This window comes from Stigmatopora nigra, chromosome 5 (assembly GCF_051989575.1).
Source record: "Stigmatopora nigra isolate UIUO_SnigA chromosome 5, RoL_Snig_1.1, whole genome shotgun sequence".
Taxonomy (NCBI): Eukaryota; Metazoa; Chordata; class Actinopteri; order Syngnathiformes; family Syngnathidae; genus Stigmatopora; species Stigmatopora nigra.
In genome coordinates this window covers 7,785,034-7,807,329 of record NC_135512.1, presented here as the reverse complement: position 1 = coordinate 7,807,329, position 22,296 = coordinate 7,785,034, and the positions used below count along the sequence as shown (strand labels likewise).

General features: G+C 40.2%; 1 protein-coding gene across 6 annotated transcripts; it reads right to left on the bottom strand.

Annotated features, from left to right (window-relative positions):
* Positions 1 to 797: 797 nt before the first annotated feature.
* On the bottom strand, positions 798 to 22,059 carry osbpl9 (oxysterol binding protein-like 9). Of its 6 annotated transcripts, none has more exons than XM_077716922.1 (24): positions 21,906 to 22,059; positions 21,046 to 21,096; positions 18,843 to 18,921; positions 14,773 to 14,849; positions 10,832 to 10,927; positions 10,051 to 10,098; positions 9,512 to 9,541; positions 9,381 to 9,431; positions 8,965 to 9,003; positions 7,257 to 7,350; positions 5,955 to 6,059; positions 5,714 to 5,873; positions 5,534 to 5,649; positions 5,340 to 5,458; positions 5,042 to 5,127; positions 4,761 to 4,944; positions 4,584 to 4,689; positions 4,247 to 4,357; positions 3,766 to 3,829; positions 3,541 to 3,681; positions 3,370 to 3,448; positions 2,638 to 2,729; positions 2,416 to 2,551; positions 798 to 1,904 (listed from the first exon to the last, which is right to left on the bottom strand). In XM_077716922.1, exons 1-24 carry the CDS (start codon positions 22,014 to 22,016, stop codon positions 1,830 to 1,832), a joined length of 2,250 nt encoding a protein of 749 aa, XP_077573048.1. In that variant the 5' UTR covers positions 22,017 to 22,059; the 3' UTR covers positions 798 to 1,829. The 6 variants fall into 6 exon arrangements, with proteins under 6 accessions (XP_077573048.1, XP_077573050.1, XP_077573049.1 ...); XM_077716924.1 differs by lacking the exon at positions 21,906 to 22,059 and adding an exon at positions 21,437 to 21,654; XM_077716923.1 differs by lacking the exon at positions 8,965 to 9,003.
* Between the last annotated feature and the right edge of the window lie 237 nt (positions 22,060 to 22,296).

Sequence of the window (22,296 nt, the reverse complement as noted above, 5' to 3'; positions counted from 1 at the left end):
ATGGTCAGCTCTGTCCTTTGGACTCTGTGGAGGAAGTGGGAGAGCGGAGGATGCTGACCAAGATCATGTCCATCATAGACAGAACCTCCCACCCCTTGCATGAGTATGTGGAGTCCCTTTAAAGCTCTTTCAGCAATGGACTGCTGCACCCTCATTGCAGGAAGGAGCGCTTCCACGGATCCTTCTTCCCATCAGCTGTCAGGCCCTTTAACAAAAAAAATGGCTGTGTTAAGACCTACCTTATGCATGCATGTACATCTGTGTATGTATATATGTGCTTATACATGTATGAATATGTATATATGTGCTTATATATATATGTATGTATATATGTGCTTGTATATATGCATATATAATATATGTGTATGTATATGTATATATGGGATTGTGTATAAGTACATATGTATATTATATATATATTTCAGCAACACGCTTACTTATATATATATATATATATATATATATATATATATATATATATATATATATATATATATATATATATATATATATATATATATATATATATGTATATTCATATATTTATTTATTAACTTACCTAGTACCTATCTATTTATGTCTAAAATGCCTTTGCTATTTCTGCATCCTCACCCTCTTGCTACCGTGACAACAAAGTTTCCCGAATACGGGATGAATAAAGTTATCCAATCCAATAAATTGCATACACTATTAATGTAAACAAAAGGCTGGTTTAAAAAAAAACATTGATGGTCAAGGTACCAACCTACAAACCTATTTCCACAACTACGAGAAAATACCAGATTATACTGCAAACATGGTGTTCCTTCAGGTGGAATTTATTTATTGTTGCATCTCATCTGTTGCATTTTGATCCAGCATCTACTTCACTGTAAATAAGTAACGCATGAACACTTTATGAAAAGTATATGCGGGGTGATGAGTAGATTATCCCCCCAATTGTTTAAAAACCTAAATGCAGCAATAGAAATAAAAAAAAAGTGGTTGTTTACACCCTCCACCACCCCAAAGCATGAAAAGCATCGTTATGGACAAAAAGGAACAAAAAAAGCCACACAATCATTTGTTCATAAATGCTTTCAGGTTACATAGAAACATATTCATAGGATTGTTCTATGTTTATATCTTTGACAAGCATTGTTGATAACCATTAGATTGCATAAATATACTTCCATTAGTGTATTTAGATGCTATGGCTTTCGCGGACTATAATTGTGTCCCACCAGATGGAAAAGGACCAAAGCAACTTGAAATGAGAGCCAAAAATCGAGCGTGATCATTGGATGTTTCTTTAAAAGTTCATACTGCTCAAATATTTTACAATATTGCCAGAAAGAAAAAGAAAAAAAGGAATATATGCCTCATATGATTATCTATATTTATATATAAACAGTTCTAACTAGTTTCAGGCAAGCAGAGAATGGCTTCCCGGCCTAGTTAAGGTTTATCCATTCCACCGCCACCACCATCGTGGTCATAAGGCTGCCAGACTTTCTTTCGCGGTCACCATATTCCCTGAGATGTCAAGCTCTGTTTCCCGCATGGAAAACGTTTCTCATTTCCACGCAGGATGATGAGAACTGGCGGCCGCTTTGTTAAGGAGTCAAGTGTTACTAATTGTCTCGGAAAATTTCCGGCGCTCTCCTTATCGTTCGGTTTACGGTTGGATGCAAAGCTGCGTCCGCGACCCCGTCGGCGGTCAGTCGGTCGGTCGGTCGGTCTGAGGTTCGGCGGACAAAGAGTTCTTATAAAGACTCTGCAATGTGCGTTCAATCTTAATGCGTGTCGTGGGGGGAATCCGTTTAAGAAGAGTCCGTCCGTCGTCCCGTTCAGGGTCGCGGCGAGGCCAGTCTTTTTAGTAGAGGTTCGTCGTACACCCAACACTCGCCATCCTCGTGGAATAACTGTGGAAAATACAGTGTCATTGGGAATAAGAAAACTTTCACTTCTTTGCCTGTCAGCTACATATGTATTCATCAATGCTAAATAATAATCTATCAACGGCTTAATTAGTTGAATATTTGGCATGATCCAAGATTATTATGACCATCTTCAGAACACCCTTGCAATAAGGTAGACTGACACATTCAATTAGGGATAAATGTTTTGTGACCTATAGAAGAAAGTGTGGAGTATAGAATGTATTCTTTATACTTTTTTTCAGTGTAGTCACTAGGATAGATCTGTATAGCCTAGTGGAAATTTCCACCTTGACACCTATGAGTTAGGGGCGTGTCATATATCATGACACGCCCATTTCTTTGTTCACCTTTTCCCTCCTAAAGTCATGATCCTTTGTTAATAAAACTAGCTTATCTGTTGGGGGTAGGAATTCGAAGTGGTCAGGCTGGGGGATGGGCACATCTCCCAGCCAGGCTACTCTGATTTTGGATCCTAGAAGTGGTAAATCCTCACCCTTGTCTCCCACTGCTGCTCATTCTCCTTTCTTTCCCTAGCTTCCAATCTCTGCTTCTCCTCCAGCCGATGTTTAGCTTCCGTTGCTGCGTCGATGTCTTTCAGCTTCAGGTTTAGTGTCACGTCTCTCCAAAGTCTGGAAGCAGAAAGCTGTTATTCGACTTGTGTGATGTACACAAAGCGCAGTAAGAGAGTGGTGGGAGAAATAGAAAAAAACCTCACCTTCGAGACTCGTACGCTAGCTGGTCTTCAAGCTTTCTCACTTTTTTCTTCATAATACCCATTCGCTTAGTGTCAATGAATGTTGTGTTTTCCTGCAAGACAATAGATGACCAATCAGAGCATGTTTAACGGCAATAGAAGTCCAATCTATTATGATTGGGACTTTCTGATAGCTGGTCCTTGTCTACAACCTTAGAGTTTAAGAACGGCACAGACCAAGTATTGGGCGGCCATTTTGCGACTCTTTCAAGTGGCTAAAGTATGGTACTAAAATGTTGCATCAGGATAGTGTTTCACCGATATTAAAATCCAGTAGTAAAATTCTGTCCAAGCAATAACGTGACAGTGACCGAATAAATCAAGCTGATTGGACGTCTCCTTGCGATAAATCAATTCAAAGAGTTATAACTTGGGTTTACAGAGGCACGAGATTTGAGGTCTACTTATCGTTAATGACGCTAAAAGAGTTCCTTCAAAAATATATATTCATGTAGTACTGAAAATGATGGAGTAATTTTTGGATGATTATATTCAATAGGTCTTTTTGTGTGTTTTTAAAATGATTTTGAAATTATTTGTCATTTAAAGATGTTAGTTGTCCTGAATTGCACTTTGTTAGAGCTTAAATAATTCACTGAATGATTTACAAACATTAGCATGAGAATGAAAACTTGTCTCTCAGCGGCGCGGCACAAAAAATGTATTTGTAAATAAGCCGGAGGGTCAACTCACCCCAGAGGCCCACTTGGCAAACATCACTCCATTCCACTCGCCTTCAATAGAGCAGAAAGACTTCTTATCATTCGGTGCACTGAAAAAGACAATCAAGAGTCAAGTTTTTCCTTATTAAAAAAGCCTGAGGGCTTTTCAAGTCACTAAATCTTTCATGATTTTTCTTCTTACAAAATCTCCGCTGTGATCCGGTGCTTCTTTCCTCCGTAGAAGGGTTTAGTGTGGAATACGATGGTGGCGCTGTATCCCGTTTTGGAGCAGGAAATGTTGCACTCTCCGCCCAGTTCCACCCAGGGAACATTCAAAATGGACCTGGGCAAACGGTTCATGTCAGTGGGGGGGGGGGAAAAGCACGACTCTGACACGGTGGTGGACGGTCGGCGAAAAAAAACGCACCTGCCGTATCCGTTGGGAAAGTTGAGGATGTAATGTTCATCATGCTCCAAGCATGACACGCAGCCTAAACAGAGAACGGCACACATTAAATTCCAGTCGCATTTTTGTTAAAGAAGATAATGAAAAATATTTGTTGATGAGCCATTTTTTTTAAAAAATCCAAGATAAGTGTAAAAAATGTTTGCCATACTGATATTTATTCTAATTGTAACAAGTTATCTTATTGTAGCTGTACAATTTCATTCAACAAATGCTCTGTTATAATTTTAATGATTAAACGTTTGTCCAAAGTTTGTTGTGAGTGGAGTATTTGTCAACTAAAACTAGATTTACTCATTTAAAAATGAATAAAATAGGACTAATTCTATTTTTGTCCAGCTTTTGTTGATTAAAGCATTAAAAAAAAAAAAAATCGCAAAAAACCCGGGTCAATATTTAACGTGAAAAGGAACATTGCTTGTGTAGGAAAAGCCAAACTTACCCTGGCCAATATTACAAACACCTATAGAGATGCCAAGAAATTTGGATTTGGTCCAGATGTGAGCGTTGAACTGGATCTTCTTACTTAAACATTCTGCGTAGAATGCAGAAACTGCAGGAAGAAGGAAACAAAAACATTTATCAAGTGGCATTCACAATGAAAAAAATGTATATGGTATGTTAATAAGCAGTTCTTCAGTTATTGCGAATTCTGTCGAGTGATTCATGTTTTTCACTCATTAATCAAAGAGAACAAGTTACTAAAACAATTGCCTGAAAGTTCATTTTTGAATTAAAAAAAACATGACGACTACTGCATTTGAAGGAACATCACTCACTGGGGGGATGATGAGAGACCTGCTCTGCCACAAAAGACACATTGTTGGGTGAAGACCACGGAACCGGACCATCCGATAGCGAGTCCTGGACAATAACGGGAGATGGCTGCAAAAAAAAGGACACGGCACGTGACGTCAAACCCAATCTTGACACCTGAGAGATGTGGGTGGGCTCACCATTGGGGAGGAGGAGGGCTCGTCAGTCTTGCAAGGCAAATCCCAATGACATAAGAAGACCTCTCCCAAGATGGGGTTGTAAGGCTTCTTGGCCACTGAGCCTTTCCTCCCCGCGTGGAAGGCCGAGAGGTACCATTTGACCACTTGAACCATGCGCTCCCGGGGTTCTGGTTGTTCTGCGATACTGCGGAAATTCAAAACAGTGAGTGACTTGCCATTGGTGATAGTATTTGAGGGATCAGTATTTATGGGGCGTAAGCTACAAGAAGATTATACATTACCTTACAAATAAGTCTGGATGTGCAAAGAAGTCAGCATACATTTCTAACAAAGATCTCCTTTCTAGGATGAAAGTAGGCAGGACCACCTGGGGATAAGGATGGAGACAAACTACATCTCAGAACCAAACCCCAAAAAACATTAGGTTAAAATTGGGACTCAGGGGCGTTTTATACGAGAGAAATTGTCAAATTCAACAATGTTATGGCAATTTTAAGGGTATGGCTTATGCATGGAGGTGGCTAAAATGCGGGGTTTGTTTTAGCAATGAATTCCCATCGACACCAAGCGGCCCATTACCTTGGTGAGATCCATGCCCAGACGGACTTGCGACAGGAGGTGCATGATGACGCTTTTGTGCTCCTCCACGGACTCGCCCTCGCCGTCATCGTCACGGTCGTCGACGCTGTCGAACGGATCTGAGGGCAACCAGATGCTCAATTTGGCAGATGTCAAAAAAAAAAGGACTTCACAAAGCCGTGTTTGGTATTAACCTGCTTCTGTTGTGCCATTTGACATTGTCGAGTTGAGCGATTCTGTTGTGTCTGGTCTTTTCAATGCCGCTTTGTCATTATTGAGGGTCGACAATGCCGCCGGGGGTCCCGAGGGGCTGCGATCATCCGGAGAAAATGAGACGTTGCACAAATAGACACAAATGCGTAGTGGCAACTCACTTCATGCAGTGTTTAGGGGAAGTAGTGCTCTGGTAGAACTCGTCCGCGTCGTAAAACTCATCCTCACTGGAAGAATACGAGAAGTCTGGTACCGAGTGCGAGGGGATCTGGATGAGAGATGGGGAGGTGACGCCGCTGTTGGGGCCGGACGGGCCGCTCCCTGCAAAACAACAACACAAGTTTGATGTACAAACCAATTTAACATGGCCGGTTTATCACCAAGATAATTGGGATGCATTACCTGTGCTATTGGGAGTTGGGGTCTGCAAACTGCCCATCACCGTGACCACAGGACCAACGGGTAACGTCGAAGGTCGCTGGTCCGATTTACACACCTGAGATGTATCTTTTGTGAGAAAAGGGGAGGGGGGGGAGAGTAGATTTTATTAGCTTCATTATGCTGCGACATGATGTCATTCTCTACTAATGAATGGATTAGTCACATTTAAAGACATTCCAGTCTATGAGGAGACCGAAATTAGAATGGCCTACTTGGAGGTTGAAAGAATTACATCATTTTCTGGTTGCATTCGTCTAACCCAAAATAGACGTTACGTTAAGATCTTGTCGAACAGCAAAAGGTGAAAAAAAACTCAATATATTATATAAAAATTGGAGTTACAACTGATCTGTCCAAAATAGAATTGATGTGGGTTTGGCTGAAGGAGGACTTGGCTATATTTACTTTATGACAATGTTGAGAACAAATAAATAAAATATTTAAAACAAAAACAGATCATAAACATCATGACCACAAGGGGATGGTGTTGTTCCATCTCAGAAAGCCAACTTATTTACGACAGTAGAACCATGATTTTACTGTTTTCTTGTTTAATTGAAGTTACCAGTTTTGCGGGATGACACTAGACAAACTAAATTTAAACATTTGATTATTTTTTTAACTTTTTGTTCCTTTCGTGCCAGCAAATCATTTCAAACATCACAGACAAATACAGTCTGTGTGTGCATCAGCCAGCTGTTTTCTCTTGTAGACGGCACTAAGGGCGACGTTTATTTATTTATCAGCATTACTTATGAGCTCCAAAACAACTTTGGGCACGATACAGAGATGCTAGAACTGTGAAGCAGACACGCTAAGCCCTAGCGCACTATCCTGCCAAACAATACACGCAAAATACTTAAAAACTAGTAGGCGAAAGTTACTGTAATTTAAGAAGAATGTAATTGGTTAACCGTTTTATACACGGCAAATTTGCTTTAAGTAACTAATGTCATGTCAGTGCTTTGTTTAAATTATTTACAATGCCAAGCTTGTCTGTCAAAGTTTTGATGACAGAGGTGAAACACAATGAGTCGATTTCTACTAACATTAGGTGCCAATACATTGTTTAAAAAAAAAAAAAAAAAAAAAAAAAGAAAAAAGGCATCAACAGTGGAACTCAAACCTGGGACGAAATGAAAAAGAAAAAAAAAAATGGCACTTTCAATCTTTCAAGGACAATCCAGGAGCCAATATGAAATCTTTCACTTGATAAATCAGACTTAGAAGAGGGAAAATTCCCAAAGACATCAAAACATATACCTGTGGGAAGAGTGGTCTGTGTTGGCATTGTGTTGTTGTCTACAGGAGTGTCCAGAGATGGCTGGTATATCCCATCCACAGGGTTGATGGTGCTCTAAGGGCAAACACATAGATTGGTCATCAATGTCATCAAGTACGGACACGTGCCTGACATCAGCAGCAATCACTAATGGTACCAATGCTACTCATTTAAAATGTTCACGAACATACAGCTACTAAATCAGGTCGATACACCTCATATCCTGTTGTCCAAAGGGCTCATCGATATTAATTTCTATAACCACACATGCGTGCAAAGTACACTGAAACATTATATTCTCCCTAAATTATCGACTTAGAGATCACCTTAACGGTACCCCCAAGTAGATTTTTTTTTTTTTTTTAAAGCATGAAATAAAATAGAACCCCCGTGAGGCGGAGATCAATTTTCTTTCGCTCCACTTCCCAGAATGACATCCGTGAACAAATTTCATGATTTGGATCAATAGCCAACAAACAGCGGCACCTTTACACAACAAATCGACAGCGGCTTTTGAACTCTGAACAACCTCTCGTTTTAAAACAGATATTTCACTGGCGCTTCAAATCGGTTGCACATTGACATCCCTGTGGTGAGAACCAGTTGGGCCATTGGCACTTGTATTGCGTATTGTATATATTTAAACTAATTGTTTTTTTGGGGTACCCACCACCTTCCTGTTGTGTAACACCTCTACAAAAGTGAGATCGTGATGAGTAATAATAGAAAATGACAGAAGCAATAGCCTGTTATGATGATACCACAAAGCAAGACTTAGAAGAAACAGGCCGAATAGCTGACCATAGAAAATGTAATATACATGCAGAATACCTCAATATGATCCGGTACATAAATGAGGAAAAACATTCAAACACAGCCATCCACGCCATCAGCAAACATTCTGCTAGCATTTCCAGTAATATAAATGTATGGTATAAGAAATGCAATATTAGAGGCATGCAGACAGATGTCACAGACATTTAAGGCCTTAAAAGTATATACAGCATGCAGCTTAAGGAAAAATGAAACATGCACATGTAGATTTATGGTAAGAACACACTGTGTGATTCGTCAGTTAATACTGTGATGTACGTAATGTCTCGGAGATTAATGCAGCCATGAGAGCAATGCAAGCCTGTGGATTGTCAGCCCCTCTGAGGTTCCAGCAAAGTTTCACCACAGAGATGGTGTGAGTGTTATAGGAAACAATAATTACATAATACACCAAAGTGAGTGACACCTGCATACCCCCTCCTAAAAGTACTTTAAAGTTGCCTGGTTAGCTATTAGTCCCAGTGGGTCAATAAGCAGGCAGGCAGGCAGGCAGTGGCTGCATAATAAATCAATGTTGCATCTCATACTGTGCCCTTCATACCATTCATGGAAACCACCAAGAACACACATTTTTTTAGGGTATATACCATATACACATGATAAAGAATAGTTCCCAACCAAAAGTTATTGAAGACTAAATTATAGATGAAATCAGGAAGTGATCAAGAGAGGAAACAGTGGCAGATGTGAGGAAAGAAACCCGAGTAAGAAACTTAAATCTCCAAAATGTTTGCATGCACTAGGAGATTGGAATATATCTACTTTTCCTACAGTGGATTGAATTAAGAGGAAAAAGAAAGTCAGCAGCTAGTTTGATTTCAATCCTTTTCATGGACAGAGAATGTCAAAACTTACTATAAGTCCGTTTGCGTGTTGCTGTTCGTTACTTTGGTCCTTCAAATTTGAAGAAGACAATGTTAGACTATTGGTGGAATTGTCATGATTTCATAATAAGCAACTTGCCATATAAAAAAAATCAATGTTCTTGCAAGCATGCAGTAGATTAAATAATTCTATTGGTACATTATTTTTTTCTCAGTGGCTGCCATTGACAGCATTAGACGTCCAATTCATCTAGCTCCATCAATAGCAATGATCCACGATTATTCAGCACTAGAATTTGACTTGTTAAAGTGATTACTCGACTATACATCCTCACTGACCCCAGCAGCAACCTAAGTTGGGAACTACCTCCGAAATGAAAACAAATATGATCATGAGGTGACCCAAGCAACACCAACAAGCAAGCAAAAAAATAAAAAAACGCTTACCTTAGCAATTTGCAGCAGAACAATACAATGCTTGATGGATTCTACCATACTCTAAGAAAGAAAGCCCAGAAAGGAAATAAGTAAGCAGGAACTGAAACACAGGAAGTAGAGTGTGTTAAGTTTGGACTTACACAAGTAGTCTCCTTCAAATGTTCAATTTTCTGAAAAAAACAAAAAGAAAGAAACAAGTGGAATGATGTAAATTATAATATAGTCCAAAAAAGGGAGGATGTTAATGTTGATTTGTTATGCTGACAGAGTAAATTAAACTTTCATACTAAAAAATAAAATAACTACCGTATTTTTCGGCCTATAGGGCACATCTTCAATGAATGGCCTTTCTCAAATTTTCTTTTATATGTAAGGTGCACAAGATTATAAAATGCAGTAGTAGTAGTAGAAGTAGGGGATTGAGTTATACATCCACTAAATGGATGGAGTACTTTGACTAAATAGGGCTGTGCTATAAGGAATTTCATACAGTTATTAACCAATATTAATCCATATATAAAAGGCAAATCAGATAAGACGCAATTTTCAGAAAATTGAAGTCTTTTAGTTGCGTCTTACCATGCAGATAATACAGTATTCTGTATAGCTAAGGTCAGACTGCTTTCAGCTGATTTGGAAAAAGAGGAATGGGACACAAGCTTGCACTGATGGTACTCACCCTGCGTGATTCATCTTCTTTACAGTCCTTGATCTTCTCATCAAAAAGCTGTGAATGACAGAAATCACAATGAGAAAAGGCTGAATCAACCCGCATACTGTGATGATCGGGGGTGGGGGACGGGTCACATGCTAACAGCTAGAGCAATTAAGTGCCATTTGAAGTACTAGTACTCGTTCAGACTTTGAAACCAGTAAAATGTAAACAACCATATCTTGATCAAGATTGTCTGGAAGAACTAAGCACTTAGAGGCACTGCTATGAATAAAATATTTTTTTTTATGGTCTCAGGTCAGTGTGCATTACTATAGCATTGATTGTTGCCAACAGGTGGTGTTCAATGTAAAATATATATTAATATACTATGGTATGGGACACCCATTCCAAGTATGGGATGAATATAGTTTAATCTAATCTAAACTAGTAAAACTGTACGTCTGTCCTCATGAGCTTCATCACAAAACTATTTTTTAAAGTTTTTTTGTGCAGCTAAATAAGAAAATAAAAAACTAAATGCTGTGTTATTTCAAAAGACATTAAAGAAACATGTTTTAGAAAATACTGTTAAAAGTTTTAGCAAAGATTTCCCTCTTTTAAAAGTCAATTGCCAGCCAGCAAAAGTTTTGATTGTATACTCTGTATTCTGTGTACTTGCCTGAACAAGTACATTGTAAATAAATACTTTGACAAAAAAGCATATCTATTATATACGTATACATACATATAGTGCATGTAATTGAGGTAAGCCCTATGCATACAATGAGATCATGTGCCATTTTACCTTTAACTGGTCAATCAGAATCTGTAGGTAGGCATCAGCTTCTGCAAGTTTTCTGTCGAAATCTTGGACACTGGGTACGAATCCTGTTTCTGCCTCCTGCAAATGAAAAATGAACGACAATGTCCATCATTTCAATGGTGGAGCCCAAAAAGAAGCATTGTCTGATCTTGTATTTGCACTTCCAAGTAACGTGAACAGTTTCTAAGAAAAATGTACTTGTCCGTCTATGTCGGTTGGCTCTTCAAATACATGTCATGACAAAAAAAAAAAAAAAAAAATCAACAGTTTTAGAGAATCTTCAAGCAACACACCGAACCTGTCCTTCTTGAAAGCACTATTGTTTACAGCCTTGCCTACATAACAGAACAACAGGCCTGTCTGGGATCAGTGCAGTCAGGCTTCCACAAACCAAGGCAACCAAGACAGGAGAGCTGCTTACAGAGAAGATAGTGTGCACTCAAATCGACCGCGCCGTGCATAATTGTCGCTTGATTAAAAACAGACTTAATCCAGGCACAGAGCAATCCAGTTAGGGACAATTTAATCACAATGCCCATTATAAAGTCATTACTAGACTACTGGCAGAAGGGATGAACTGGGGCATCTGTCTGGCATCACTCCAAATACAAGTGCAGTAGAACCTCTAAAGTCCAAAGTCAAAGTGGTTGAAAATTACAAGCGGAATGTTCTCGAAAAACGTGCCTACAAAACATAAGAGATCCATCTTTTAAATCACATTTCAATTCAGCAGCAACCAATAGAGGGGCAAAGTTAATGGTTTAAATGTGATGACAACCATTGAATCAATGAAGGGAAACTGAAAGTACAGAGTGACTTGTTCCGCAGTAATACAACTTAAGTTGTCGTATCCTTTTTTTTATCGGAATCATGCCTGCCTACAATTTAGTAGGCTTCATTCTTATTATATTCACTCATGCACCTAAATCTTTTCAAATAGAAAAAAAGCTCATTGGGACTAGGTTAAAGCAATTAAAACAATCAATCAAGAAAATGCCTAAAGCCTTACCAATTATATTTATATATTTTTTTAATGTAGGGCCACCCCAATTATTTCCTAAATAAAAAAAAAAAACGTCTAAGTCAACCAGTATCACAAAAAGATTGTTAGAGTTGAGAAGTTCCTTTTTCCACTGACATAAACAGGAAAAAGTACAGATTTATGTGCGCTGAAACGAGACTTCCCGAAAACATTGTTTAAAAAAACTGGCCAAAAAAAAACCCTACAAAAAACAAAGACAACAACATATTAACGTCTGGATCTGTTCACCAGTCGGGAAGAATAACAGCAGATGTTGCCAAGCAGCTGCACAGAACACAGCAACACACGCATGGAATTCAATCAAGCTGTAATCAAACCTTTGCGACCGATTGGCCGGCTCTGATTTCACTCTGTCGCTCAGTTCTGGTGTGTGGTGGACCCGTGGAGCTTTTTCCTTCTGCTAAAGTGGATCTCATAGGGACGTGGAGAAAAGCCATGAGCAGCAGAGGGCCACTCTGTGATCTATTTTAGACCAAAAAGTGCACTGGATTTATAGAGAACAAAGTCTGCCTTAGCCCAGCTATCATTGAGCGTGCAACTAAATGGCCACACTTCCTCAAAAGGGTCAAAGGTGCTTTCAAGCGTCCTCATGACTGAAGGACGGACGGTGGCTGTAGAGCAATTTACGTTCAATATTACATTTTATGTGATTAGGCTCCATCATGTTGCTTTTAAAACTAATGCATGAAATTTCAGTCCATACAGTTATATGGTGAACTATGTTTAAAAGGTTCTTATATTTTATTCTGGTATTATGTTTGTCAAGGATATTATTCAGTTTAAAGTTCTATATAGAATGATCATTTGTTTGCATTCATACATCACGGCAATGATTTTAATTTAGTGATCTCACTGACAGTTTTTTGTGTGCCGGCAGACAGGCAAAATTTAAGTTGGTTAGAAAAACATCCTGTTTGTTTTACTGTTATTGACAGGACACTCCAATTGGGAGTGGCAATATGCAGTTAGAAGCGAGCTCAGGACTTTGTTTATTTTGAGTCCTGTCTGCCAAACAGCTGCTTTTAGTGAATTTTACAGCAGCCGTGTAATCCTTGAAAAGAACTGCAAGCCTGTATCTCAAAGAAGAAGAAAAAACACTCATCTATGTCGCACTTTAGTAATTATGCAGTAATTGACATTTTGAAGACCCATCAACGCTACCTTACATTCTCATCTTAATTCCCACTTGGTTGTTCCCACTGGAAATGGCACCAGCGCCACCACGTTCGCAGTGGGAATATTTTCAAAAAGGATCTTAGAAAGTGTCAGACAGCAACAGTAAAAAAGCTTCACGACACAAGACTCAGCAAACAACCCTGCTGGCGCACCCTCCCCCTTTCTATTTGTCTTTCCATGCTGTTTGACCCACATTGAAGCCACTGCCCCAACACCGCACTGCAGCCGGCCGGGGAAGTTGTTGTGATGCAGCAATGTGTTTGTGTGTCTTACTTACGAGTTGTCGCCCTTCAATAGACATGCTGGACTAAACTGTGCACATCCTGTCCATCAGGCCATTTAAACCTGACACAGGTTCTTTCCTATTCTGCATCGTCATATCCATCTTGTGAAGGCTCTAGTCCAAGTTAATGATCCTCCTCACTCAGTCTTAAAGGACCAGTAAAAACTCCTTTTGTTCAGCACCACAATATGATGATATTTACCACAGAAATCTTCCCAGTATAGCCATGTTTGATTCAGTCTTATCTTCTCTAAGCAGAGCGTTTGCTATGAGACGCAGAGCAGAGTTAATCCAGGACCCCCCCCCTGGCAGGAAAGGCACACTTCCTCTCACGTCAGCAGAGGAGAAAACAAACTGAGCGTTGCCAATGGCCGCCCTCATTGGCTGAGGCAAACGGGGCAGAGGTTTGGTTGAGCCGACAAGCGGCTCTCAGATTGGTATGTGGGCGTCACATGATGCAACGACAAAAGTGTGTTAAGTCTATGTGTGTGTGTGTGTGTGTGTGTGTGTGTATACAGAGCAATGCACTTAGCTCATCTTTAGGATTTGCCTTGAAGGGTGAGCTGATGTAAAAGATAACATTAAGAAAAAGAGATATTGGGTTTTCCATTAGATAATATGAGTAATTCATATTGGAAATGTGGAAAGTCGGTATCGTCTAAAGTAAACTTGATAGTGACTAAACAATCTGTCCAAGGACGCCAGCCAACCTTTAAATTGTTTATCGCAAAACAATTGTCGCAAATTAAATAAAAATATGTCTTAAGGTCTTTGAGCAAACTGACACCATCGTAACACAGTCAATCAATCTTTCAAGTAGTAGTATAATATACTAACTGATATATGAGCATAGTGAAGCTCCCTTATTTTGTGGGATGGATTCCAGACCCACCTGCAGTAAGTGAAAATTTGCTTTACAGAGAGACCCTACAATACTTGGATAACAAAAACAACATGAAAAATGACCACTCTATCACTTGCATAGTTCTCCAAATAAGGTCAAAGTGTGCTTGTGTCAAGTTGTAATTTGTTACTCCTAGCCGTGGGTTTATTATAAACAGACACAAACCAAAACAGAATGATTGACGGCACATTCAAACACAAAAAATCTAAAGATTGTGGTGGACCACACATTTTGACTGACAGAGAATAGTATTACATTGACGCACACACACACAAAACAAAACTAAAAATGACACCATGTCCGTCCAGATTAGATCTCTGAACATCATGCAAACACAACCTTGACAGTGTAAGATTTCCACTAGTAGATTGTAAAGAGCAAACCGGGATAAATAACCCATTTGCATAAAAAGGCACTAAAGAAGCTGAAGAGCTAAGTGGGACTTATTTTACACAACTGAAAAGGATTAAAATCATGCAATACGACATGTTTGATAAAACACGAGTGCATTTTCCTACCCGGAGTTGATGGGTGTGCCGCAGGATGGTTCCCTCTAAGGCGTGGATCCACTTTTCTCGCTCGTCTGCATCTCTGGCTGAGGGCACAGGCATAAAGACACGTCCCAGTGAGCTATATTTCTTACAGAGTTGTAGCGGTGTATTCGGCAATCATTATCACGGTGATGTCACGTGCTTAAAATGTTGACACTGTGTAAAATAGAGCAAGACAAAGCTACACCCTCATTGGAAACACGTACACACACACACACACACGGGACCTTTATAAAAAAAACGAACACTGAACGTCGATGAAATACAGACCATAAAGGCACCATATTTGTGATATCAGAGGCACGTGTTTTAACACAGATTTATGATTTTACAGTTTGAAGTCAAGGTGAAAGATTTCTTTTGATCATAGACAAATTACCAGGTACAATTTGTAGCTAAGTGACTGTTTAATCATTTTAAAAAAACAACAACAGGCGTCTACATACGTGGACATCACATTTTGGGTGATGCAAGCCACAATACTGTAACACTATACAAAATATATTGGCCTGCAAAAGGAAAATTGGGAAAAACGAGATTAATTTTGGATTCAACAACGATAAATTTGACTAAAACCAGAAAAACACTGTTTTCCATGGAAATAGTCAACATTTTAGCATTACAAATATTCTGTACTAAACATTGCCATTACTGTAAATTCAGGGATTTTATTGCTTAGAGCCTACTTTGAGGGTCTGTGTAATAAATTGTGCCACAACATTAAGACAGCACAGTAGCAGATGGATTGATTAGTTAAGACAAGTTGAGGAGGGCAGAGAAGCTTTTGAACGAATGAAAGCGACAGCCTAGGCTTAGGCCAACCCACTCAGACGTGCCCTCGCTTTGCCGTCAGCCTAATAGACTCTCAAGAGGAAGAGGTTACTGAGGCTAATGTTATTTCTTTCCATTCCTGATGAGAGTAGTGCGGCGGCCTTTATGTAGATTTTGTCACACAACAATGCAACCTTTCCCTCACACATTTATAGGTTGATTTTACCCTGAAGGAAAAACAAATACATTACTTGTACTCTGTTCAGATGGGTAGTACATAAAGTATTTTTATACTGTTGCTGTTTGAACTGATAGTTTTTAAACAATTCCGTCTGCCATTGTTTATTAGCATCATCTAGCTAAAATAGTATGTATATTTGTGCACAATTTGCGTATTTCTGATGTTTAGCTTTAGTTTTACCTCACTGGAAGTGCAATAAACCACTTGAAAACCAGCATTGGACTGTTGGGCGTCTGCCAAACTCGTTATTTTGAGTCTGCTTATGATTGATTACAAATGACAAGACAGGTCCCCATCATATCATTGCCTGGACGTTGCAGTCCGACCTAAAGTTATTGATTCTTGATTAATATGGACAAAGTGGCCTTTCTGTGTGGTGATTTCATGTTCTATGCAGTGGATTCTCTCTGGGTACGTATTCTTCTATCCATAATTCATAGCCATGCGTCCTAAATTCTAAAACCATAATTCAGGTTGAAATTCTTCATTTCAGTTCAGACACTTTTTTTAAATCGCTTTATTTGACTATCTTTGGAAAATATGATGTAAAGAGGTCAGAGTAATGAAAAGCATTAGTATCTGCCTGCTATCTTTTGTCTGTCCAAAATGCTTCTGAATTATTCATACCGACCTTTCCACATGCTGATGTTTGGCTGCACGTTCCTGTGGGACCGAGTCGGACAAAACCCTATCTGCATTGCTTAGACATGTGGTGTTTTGCGATGTCAGTGCAGCATTTTGGATTTAAATGTGTATATTTGAGTTGAGTTGCTCATGGTTAATCCACTAATCTTCACACAACGTACTGGGGTGAGAAAAAAAACAGTTTAAAGCTGAGGACCAGTCAGACGGGCTGCTGAGAGAGTGAATGGGGAAGATAGGAAGAACGGCAAAAGTAGATAGAAGTGGTGGTGGATGAGAACGGAGGTAAAGAGGATGCTAAAAGGCTCTCAGGTAACTCCACCAATGGAGAAGGCCTAATTAATAATGAATGCTCTCTAAATAAAAGCACAGTAGAGACGCAGATACAATCGACTCTGGCCCAGCAGAGGAATAACAACTACACTTTTGCTTCTGAACTCGATTACCCTGTTGAAGGCATTGTGTACTAATCCCAGAAAAGAATATTTAGCGTAGCATGATACTGTATGTAAATTAAAAATGCGGTCAGAATCATTCTAGAGGGATACTCCTAGTTTTGCAGCTCTGTAGAGACTGACAAATTAGCATCATCAAAGCAGCCCCACTTCATTGCGACAGAGGAATCTCCTTGGCACACCATCCAATGCTAAAAGGCCGTCTCGTGTTATTCATGCAGTTGGAGAAGGAATGCTTCAGGGCCAGACGAGACATCATTGAAACTAGGATCTTTTGAAGTGCAGGGAAAACTAAGGATTCTTTCAATGACAAAACTTTTGTTAATGACAAAAAACACTGCCAAATGTAGCCAATTTGGAACTTTTTGGTCATTTTTTTAAAATCTCACAATCCTAATAAACAGGGGGCCTGTAGATTCCATCAAACGAACCACAGAAGCTTATACAGGAGGCTGGTTACAATGGGGCTAACACAATAGCAGATTTACATGACCTGATAGTCACTTTACAACAAGTTGATATATCTTTCACCTTGAATAATTCTTAAAAAGCAGAATATAAGCACCTTCAGTTTTTTAGTCCCATTGCCAGTTTATCGCCAATTAGCTCCATGTAACCATTTGCAATATTAACCTTGAGTTGAATTAAATGCGTGACCAAGTTTGAAATGCAATTACCCCACTTAAATGGATATAAATTACATTCATCATTGGAAAACTCTCCCATTTCGAATAGGTCGGATGTCTAGAATCGAGCCACAGTACCACTGCATTCCCCAAAAACTAATCAACACACTATGACGCATAGAGAGCACCTGACTCTGTGATAAGATGCTGACAGGCCTTATCATGACCTGACTTTTCCAAATAAATCATAATACGTTCCTGGTAAATTCACTCCCTAATAAAGAAAAACTGTTAGCATAGTCATACCATGAGATTGAGCCAACAATGTGCCCATGCCCAACTAAACAATAGACCTTGTATTGCTAAAAAAAAAAAAAAAACCTCCTGAACCACAGAAAAAAATACCCAAGCGACACAGGACGCAGGACAAGCCGCTCTTGGCGAGAAATAATCACCACCCTCTCCTCGAGTCGACATGCATGCGGACCGAGCTTTGGGCGGCTGTCTATCCTTACCCTTCCGTTTGTAGAACCACAGCATACAGCTTCGAAACACAGACATGGGAGAGGGCATGGAGGAGGTGAGAGAGGCCCAGGGCCCATGGACTTAGGTGGCTTGCTGTTAGTGATGAAATGGGAGGTGAGGTGAAAATCAGTGGCGGGATGGAGGAACACGTGTAGGAAAAGTAAAAACCTGACTGATCTTAGCTCAAAAAGTGTCTGTGGGGTGATAGCTCAAGCGCAGGTAAAGGGTGGCACAGCGAGATTGTGGTGAGGGAGGGGGGGAACCGATGGCGTAGTTGGCTCGGAGGGATAGGTTGTTATAGTGCCAGCAAAGACGAGCTCTTAGTGAAGGACAAGGCGCGGCGGCGGCGGTCAGCAGAGACCTGAGCTCAGCTTCCGGCTCAGCAATATTCCATTATCGCTCCCACGGGCGCAGCTGCAACGCAGGCAAGCGGCAATCTTTGCGCTCGCTCGTGTCAGGAGTGCTGAGGAAAACACATTCCTTCCTCGTCGACCGTTCCGGGAATCAAATCAGCGGGCGTCGGGACAAATCTCGATTATCCAACTTGGCCAGGGCTAAGAGAGGCTCACCGTTCTAAAGGCTGATGGCGCACTTTGACTGCACGCGTGTTTTCTGGCGTTTGACAAGACTGACCCGAGTCGGGGAGGGAAAGAAAAGAGGCGAGGGAGGGAGAGAGCTCGACGGCGCAAGCCAGCAAATGAACAGCAGCGATGGAGGGGGAGCCAGGGATGCGAAAAGACCACGCGATCTGGACAGATCAAAAGTGAATGAGCTCACCTTGGAAATGAAAAGTCTTCTGGTCCACTGTGATGGTGAACGTGCTGTCGTCCTCGTCATCGATGCCGATCACGGCGCCCTGGGGGAGAGAGAGAGAGAGGAAAGAGCGTGTGAGTGAGAGTGAGGAAGAGGGAGGGAACACGTCATATATCACTTTCCTCCACCTTCTAAAAAGCTTCATCTCCCCCTGTGCTGGTCTCACACGCACGCAAACTATATATCGCGGGAGTGTAGTCTTTCGGGAAGAAGGAGGGAGGGAGGGAAAAGTGGGAAGAGGAGAAGGAGGTGGGATTCTGGAATGCAGAGGAGGAGAAAGGCAGGGAGGGGAAGAGATGAACAGACACACAAGGGACAGGCAGCCTACAGATTAAAAGGACTGCAGAGAAACAAGATTGCTGGCAACCTAAAGAGGGGTGTGACTCACAAATGCTTTTTCTGCACTAAAACAAGGAAGGCGGCATCAATCGACCACCTCCAAACGGTGGACTTGAACGGAAGAGTGGAACGATGAAAAGTCATTCACATTAACAGGAGTGGCCAGTCAACAGGAGGGAAACCGTTAGATGGTGAAGCAAAAAGTTGGCTGAATTTGGCATTTTTAGCCGACCAATTTCATTGGAATCCTTCTTTTTTGACACAAAACTGAAAAACTAAGTGCAACATTTTTGGAAAACTGAACTTCAGTTTAGTAGTAATTCAGTGATTTAAAAAATGATAATAAAAACTAAAGTTTGAAAAATAAAGCTACCCACTGATACACAATTACAATGAAGTTAAGTCTTTATTACTCATGAAATATTTACTTCCTAGACTTAATCCAATGTAAACAACAAGCCTACCAGGAATTTTCCAATTCATGAACAACTAAATTGTAAATTTCCATCAATAAACAACCACAGGGCACAAAGTCTTTGTCTTGGTTAATCATGTATTGAAGGGTAATGGATAGTGCCCTGAACTGGACCTCTCACGTCGATGGTTTGTTTATGTTGTTGGTGTTGCTCTGTACTTGTGTTTGTGTGAACAAGAGATATATAAAAATAGCATATCTAACATTTTATCACTTTATGGCTGTGCACTTGGAATAAGTCCAGTGGAGCGATGAAAAAACATTCCACAGTGAAAAGGTGAAACTGTTTTCTCCAAACTATTGTGAAATGTGGCGAGATGTTTAAATTAAAATGTGGTTCTGCAATGGTCCGACTTTAGTGAATCTTTCTCAAATGTGGGTCCTGTCTTCCACATTTCCACGTGATGAAGTGCAGGCTGAAACATGTGACTCAGATATGTCACACTAAAACTGATGCCATTTAATTTTGGGTTTAAAAATCAGTTGGGTTACTATAATCTACTGCCATCTAGTGGATAGACCGCACAAGAAACTGTCGAAATGGACCCCTTTCAGCACTCAAGTACTTCACACTCACTTATATGTAAATTATTCCCCATTGTGACTTGGTCAGACACTGATTAACTCAGTTTCTGCCATTGCCGACACGGATCAGACACCTGTGTTTTTAGACATGCCAACACCTGACCTGAGAAATGTGTTCTTATAAAATCCACTAGAAAATGATAAGAGGGGTGTTACATGTCACATCACGTTAGCCTGCCTTGCGGATGGAACCAAACACCTTCCATATTCAGATTTGTTTCAAGACTCTTGTATATATTGTTATTATTTGTTTCAGATGTACTGTAATTATTTTTGTATAACATTTAATTTGGTGTTTAGTCTTTTTGCAAATTTGAATGTTGTAAAAGAGGGGGTCGTTTTATAATCGGGGTCAAATAATAGTCAGGCCAATACGGTAGTTTCTTTTCACGTCAACATTTAAGGCTCGAGAATGAATAATCACAATTTTGTCTTTGAGCTCCTCGTCTCCAAATGGAACAATTTACTGATGTTGCGCCTTATGCTGTTATTGTTGTTGGCGTGTACACTATTATTTTGATATATTTCTCAGGAAATCATGGATAGATCGGAATGGAATTTGGGCAGTATATTCTAGACATGTAGATACAGTTTTGTGTAAGGACTGATTCAATAATTGCAGACTTGTATTTGTTTGCCAGTAGAGAGCAAGTGATCTCTTCGTCACAGCCTTCCGTCTGGTTGTTATTACCTTTTGGCTGTAAGGGGGTATTGGCGTAAGTTTATCAACATGTGAGACGGTTGAAATTCACTTTTAAGGAAACTTACCTGAAGTCGCACACAGCCTCTTCTCGACCCTCGCATCATCTTATCCTTTGACTGAAAACAAACAGAACAAACCTGTGTTTATACACAACAGGGCAACCATTTCTCGAGGTTGAATTCCAAGCTGAACTAGATTCAAACAGTGGTGATGCGGGCAGAAGAGAAACTACAAACAAACAGCAGACTCCTCTGTGCACACTTAAGGCTTTTCATGACTTCCTTGTGAATATTGGCAATGACAAAGCTAATAGCATGACTTTGTCATGGAAACCCTTGAAAAAAATCAGATCAAGTAGGCATGTTGGTTTGCACTCAGATTTCACAATGCATGAGTTGCATGAGAATGCCAACTGGTCCAAGGTGATTACGACTTGCCATAGAAAAAAATACATACCACACGAACACATTGGAACAAATGATGTGGCAGTCTTGTTTGCCAATGACTTGGTTCGTCATTCTCATGCTATTTGTACTAAACTAACAAGTGACATGAGCAACCCGATCTGTCAGTTTAGTCTAACAAGTCCCAAATCAATATGCAGTCTTTAACGATGACTACAATAATATCACATTGTCGCTCAAAACATTTGACAGCTCTACCACCGGTCTTAGACTCGAGCGTTTGCTAGCAATAAAGCGGAAGCAGACGGGACATGCCACCACTTGATTGGTCAGTCGGACTTCAAGGAGGAATGTGACTGGTCCATGTGACAATACGTCACACGCCTGTTGGTACTGGAGAGTACCGAACTCCTGACAAACACCCAGGCCCTCATCTCCGACAGCGACAACTTCTACCACACCGCTTCCAAGCCCACATCGCGAAAGCGATCAGAATAAACAAGCGGACAAAAGCGACGTACCGTATAGTAAGACAGCAGTCCGGCATTGTAGTCCAACACAAACCAGCGGTACTGCCAACCTTTCATGACGTTGGTCCACTTGCTCAGTGGCCCTTCCATGATCGACGCCATCTTTCCACCACCGACGCCTGGGAGGAGTCCAATAAACCCTGTACTGACGTCATGTTAAACCACTGTTAACGAGAGCGCACTTCTTATCAATAAAGTTGGGCGAAAAATATTGAATTCATTAAGTCTGGCTTTTGAAATCCTGACAACATATTTATTTGTATACCTATTTATCATTTATTTGTTTGTTTATGTTGGGTATTTGTTCAATTTGTGGTGAAGCTTTAGTTCATTATACTTGTACAACAACAAAAGCATAATGATAATGACAAAGATAAATGTC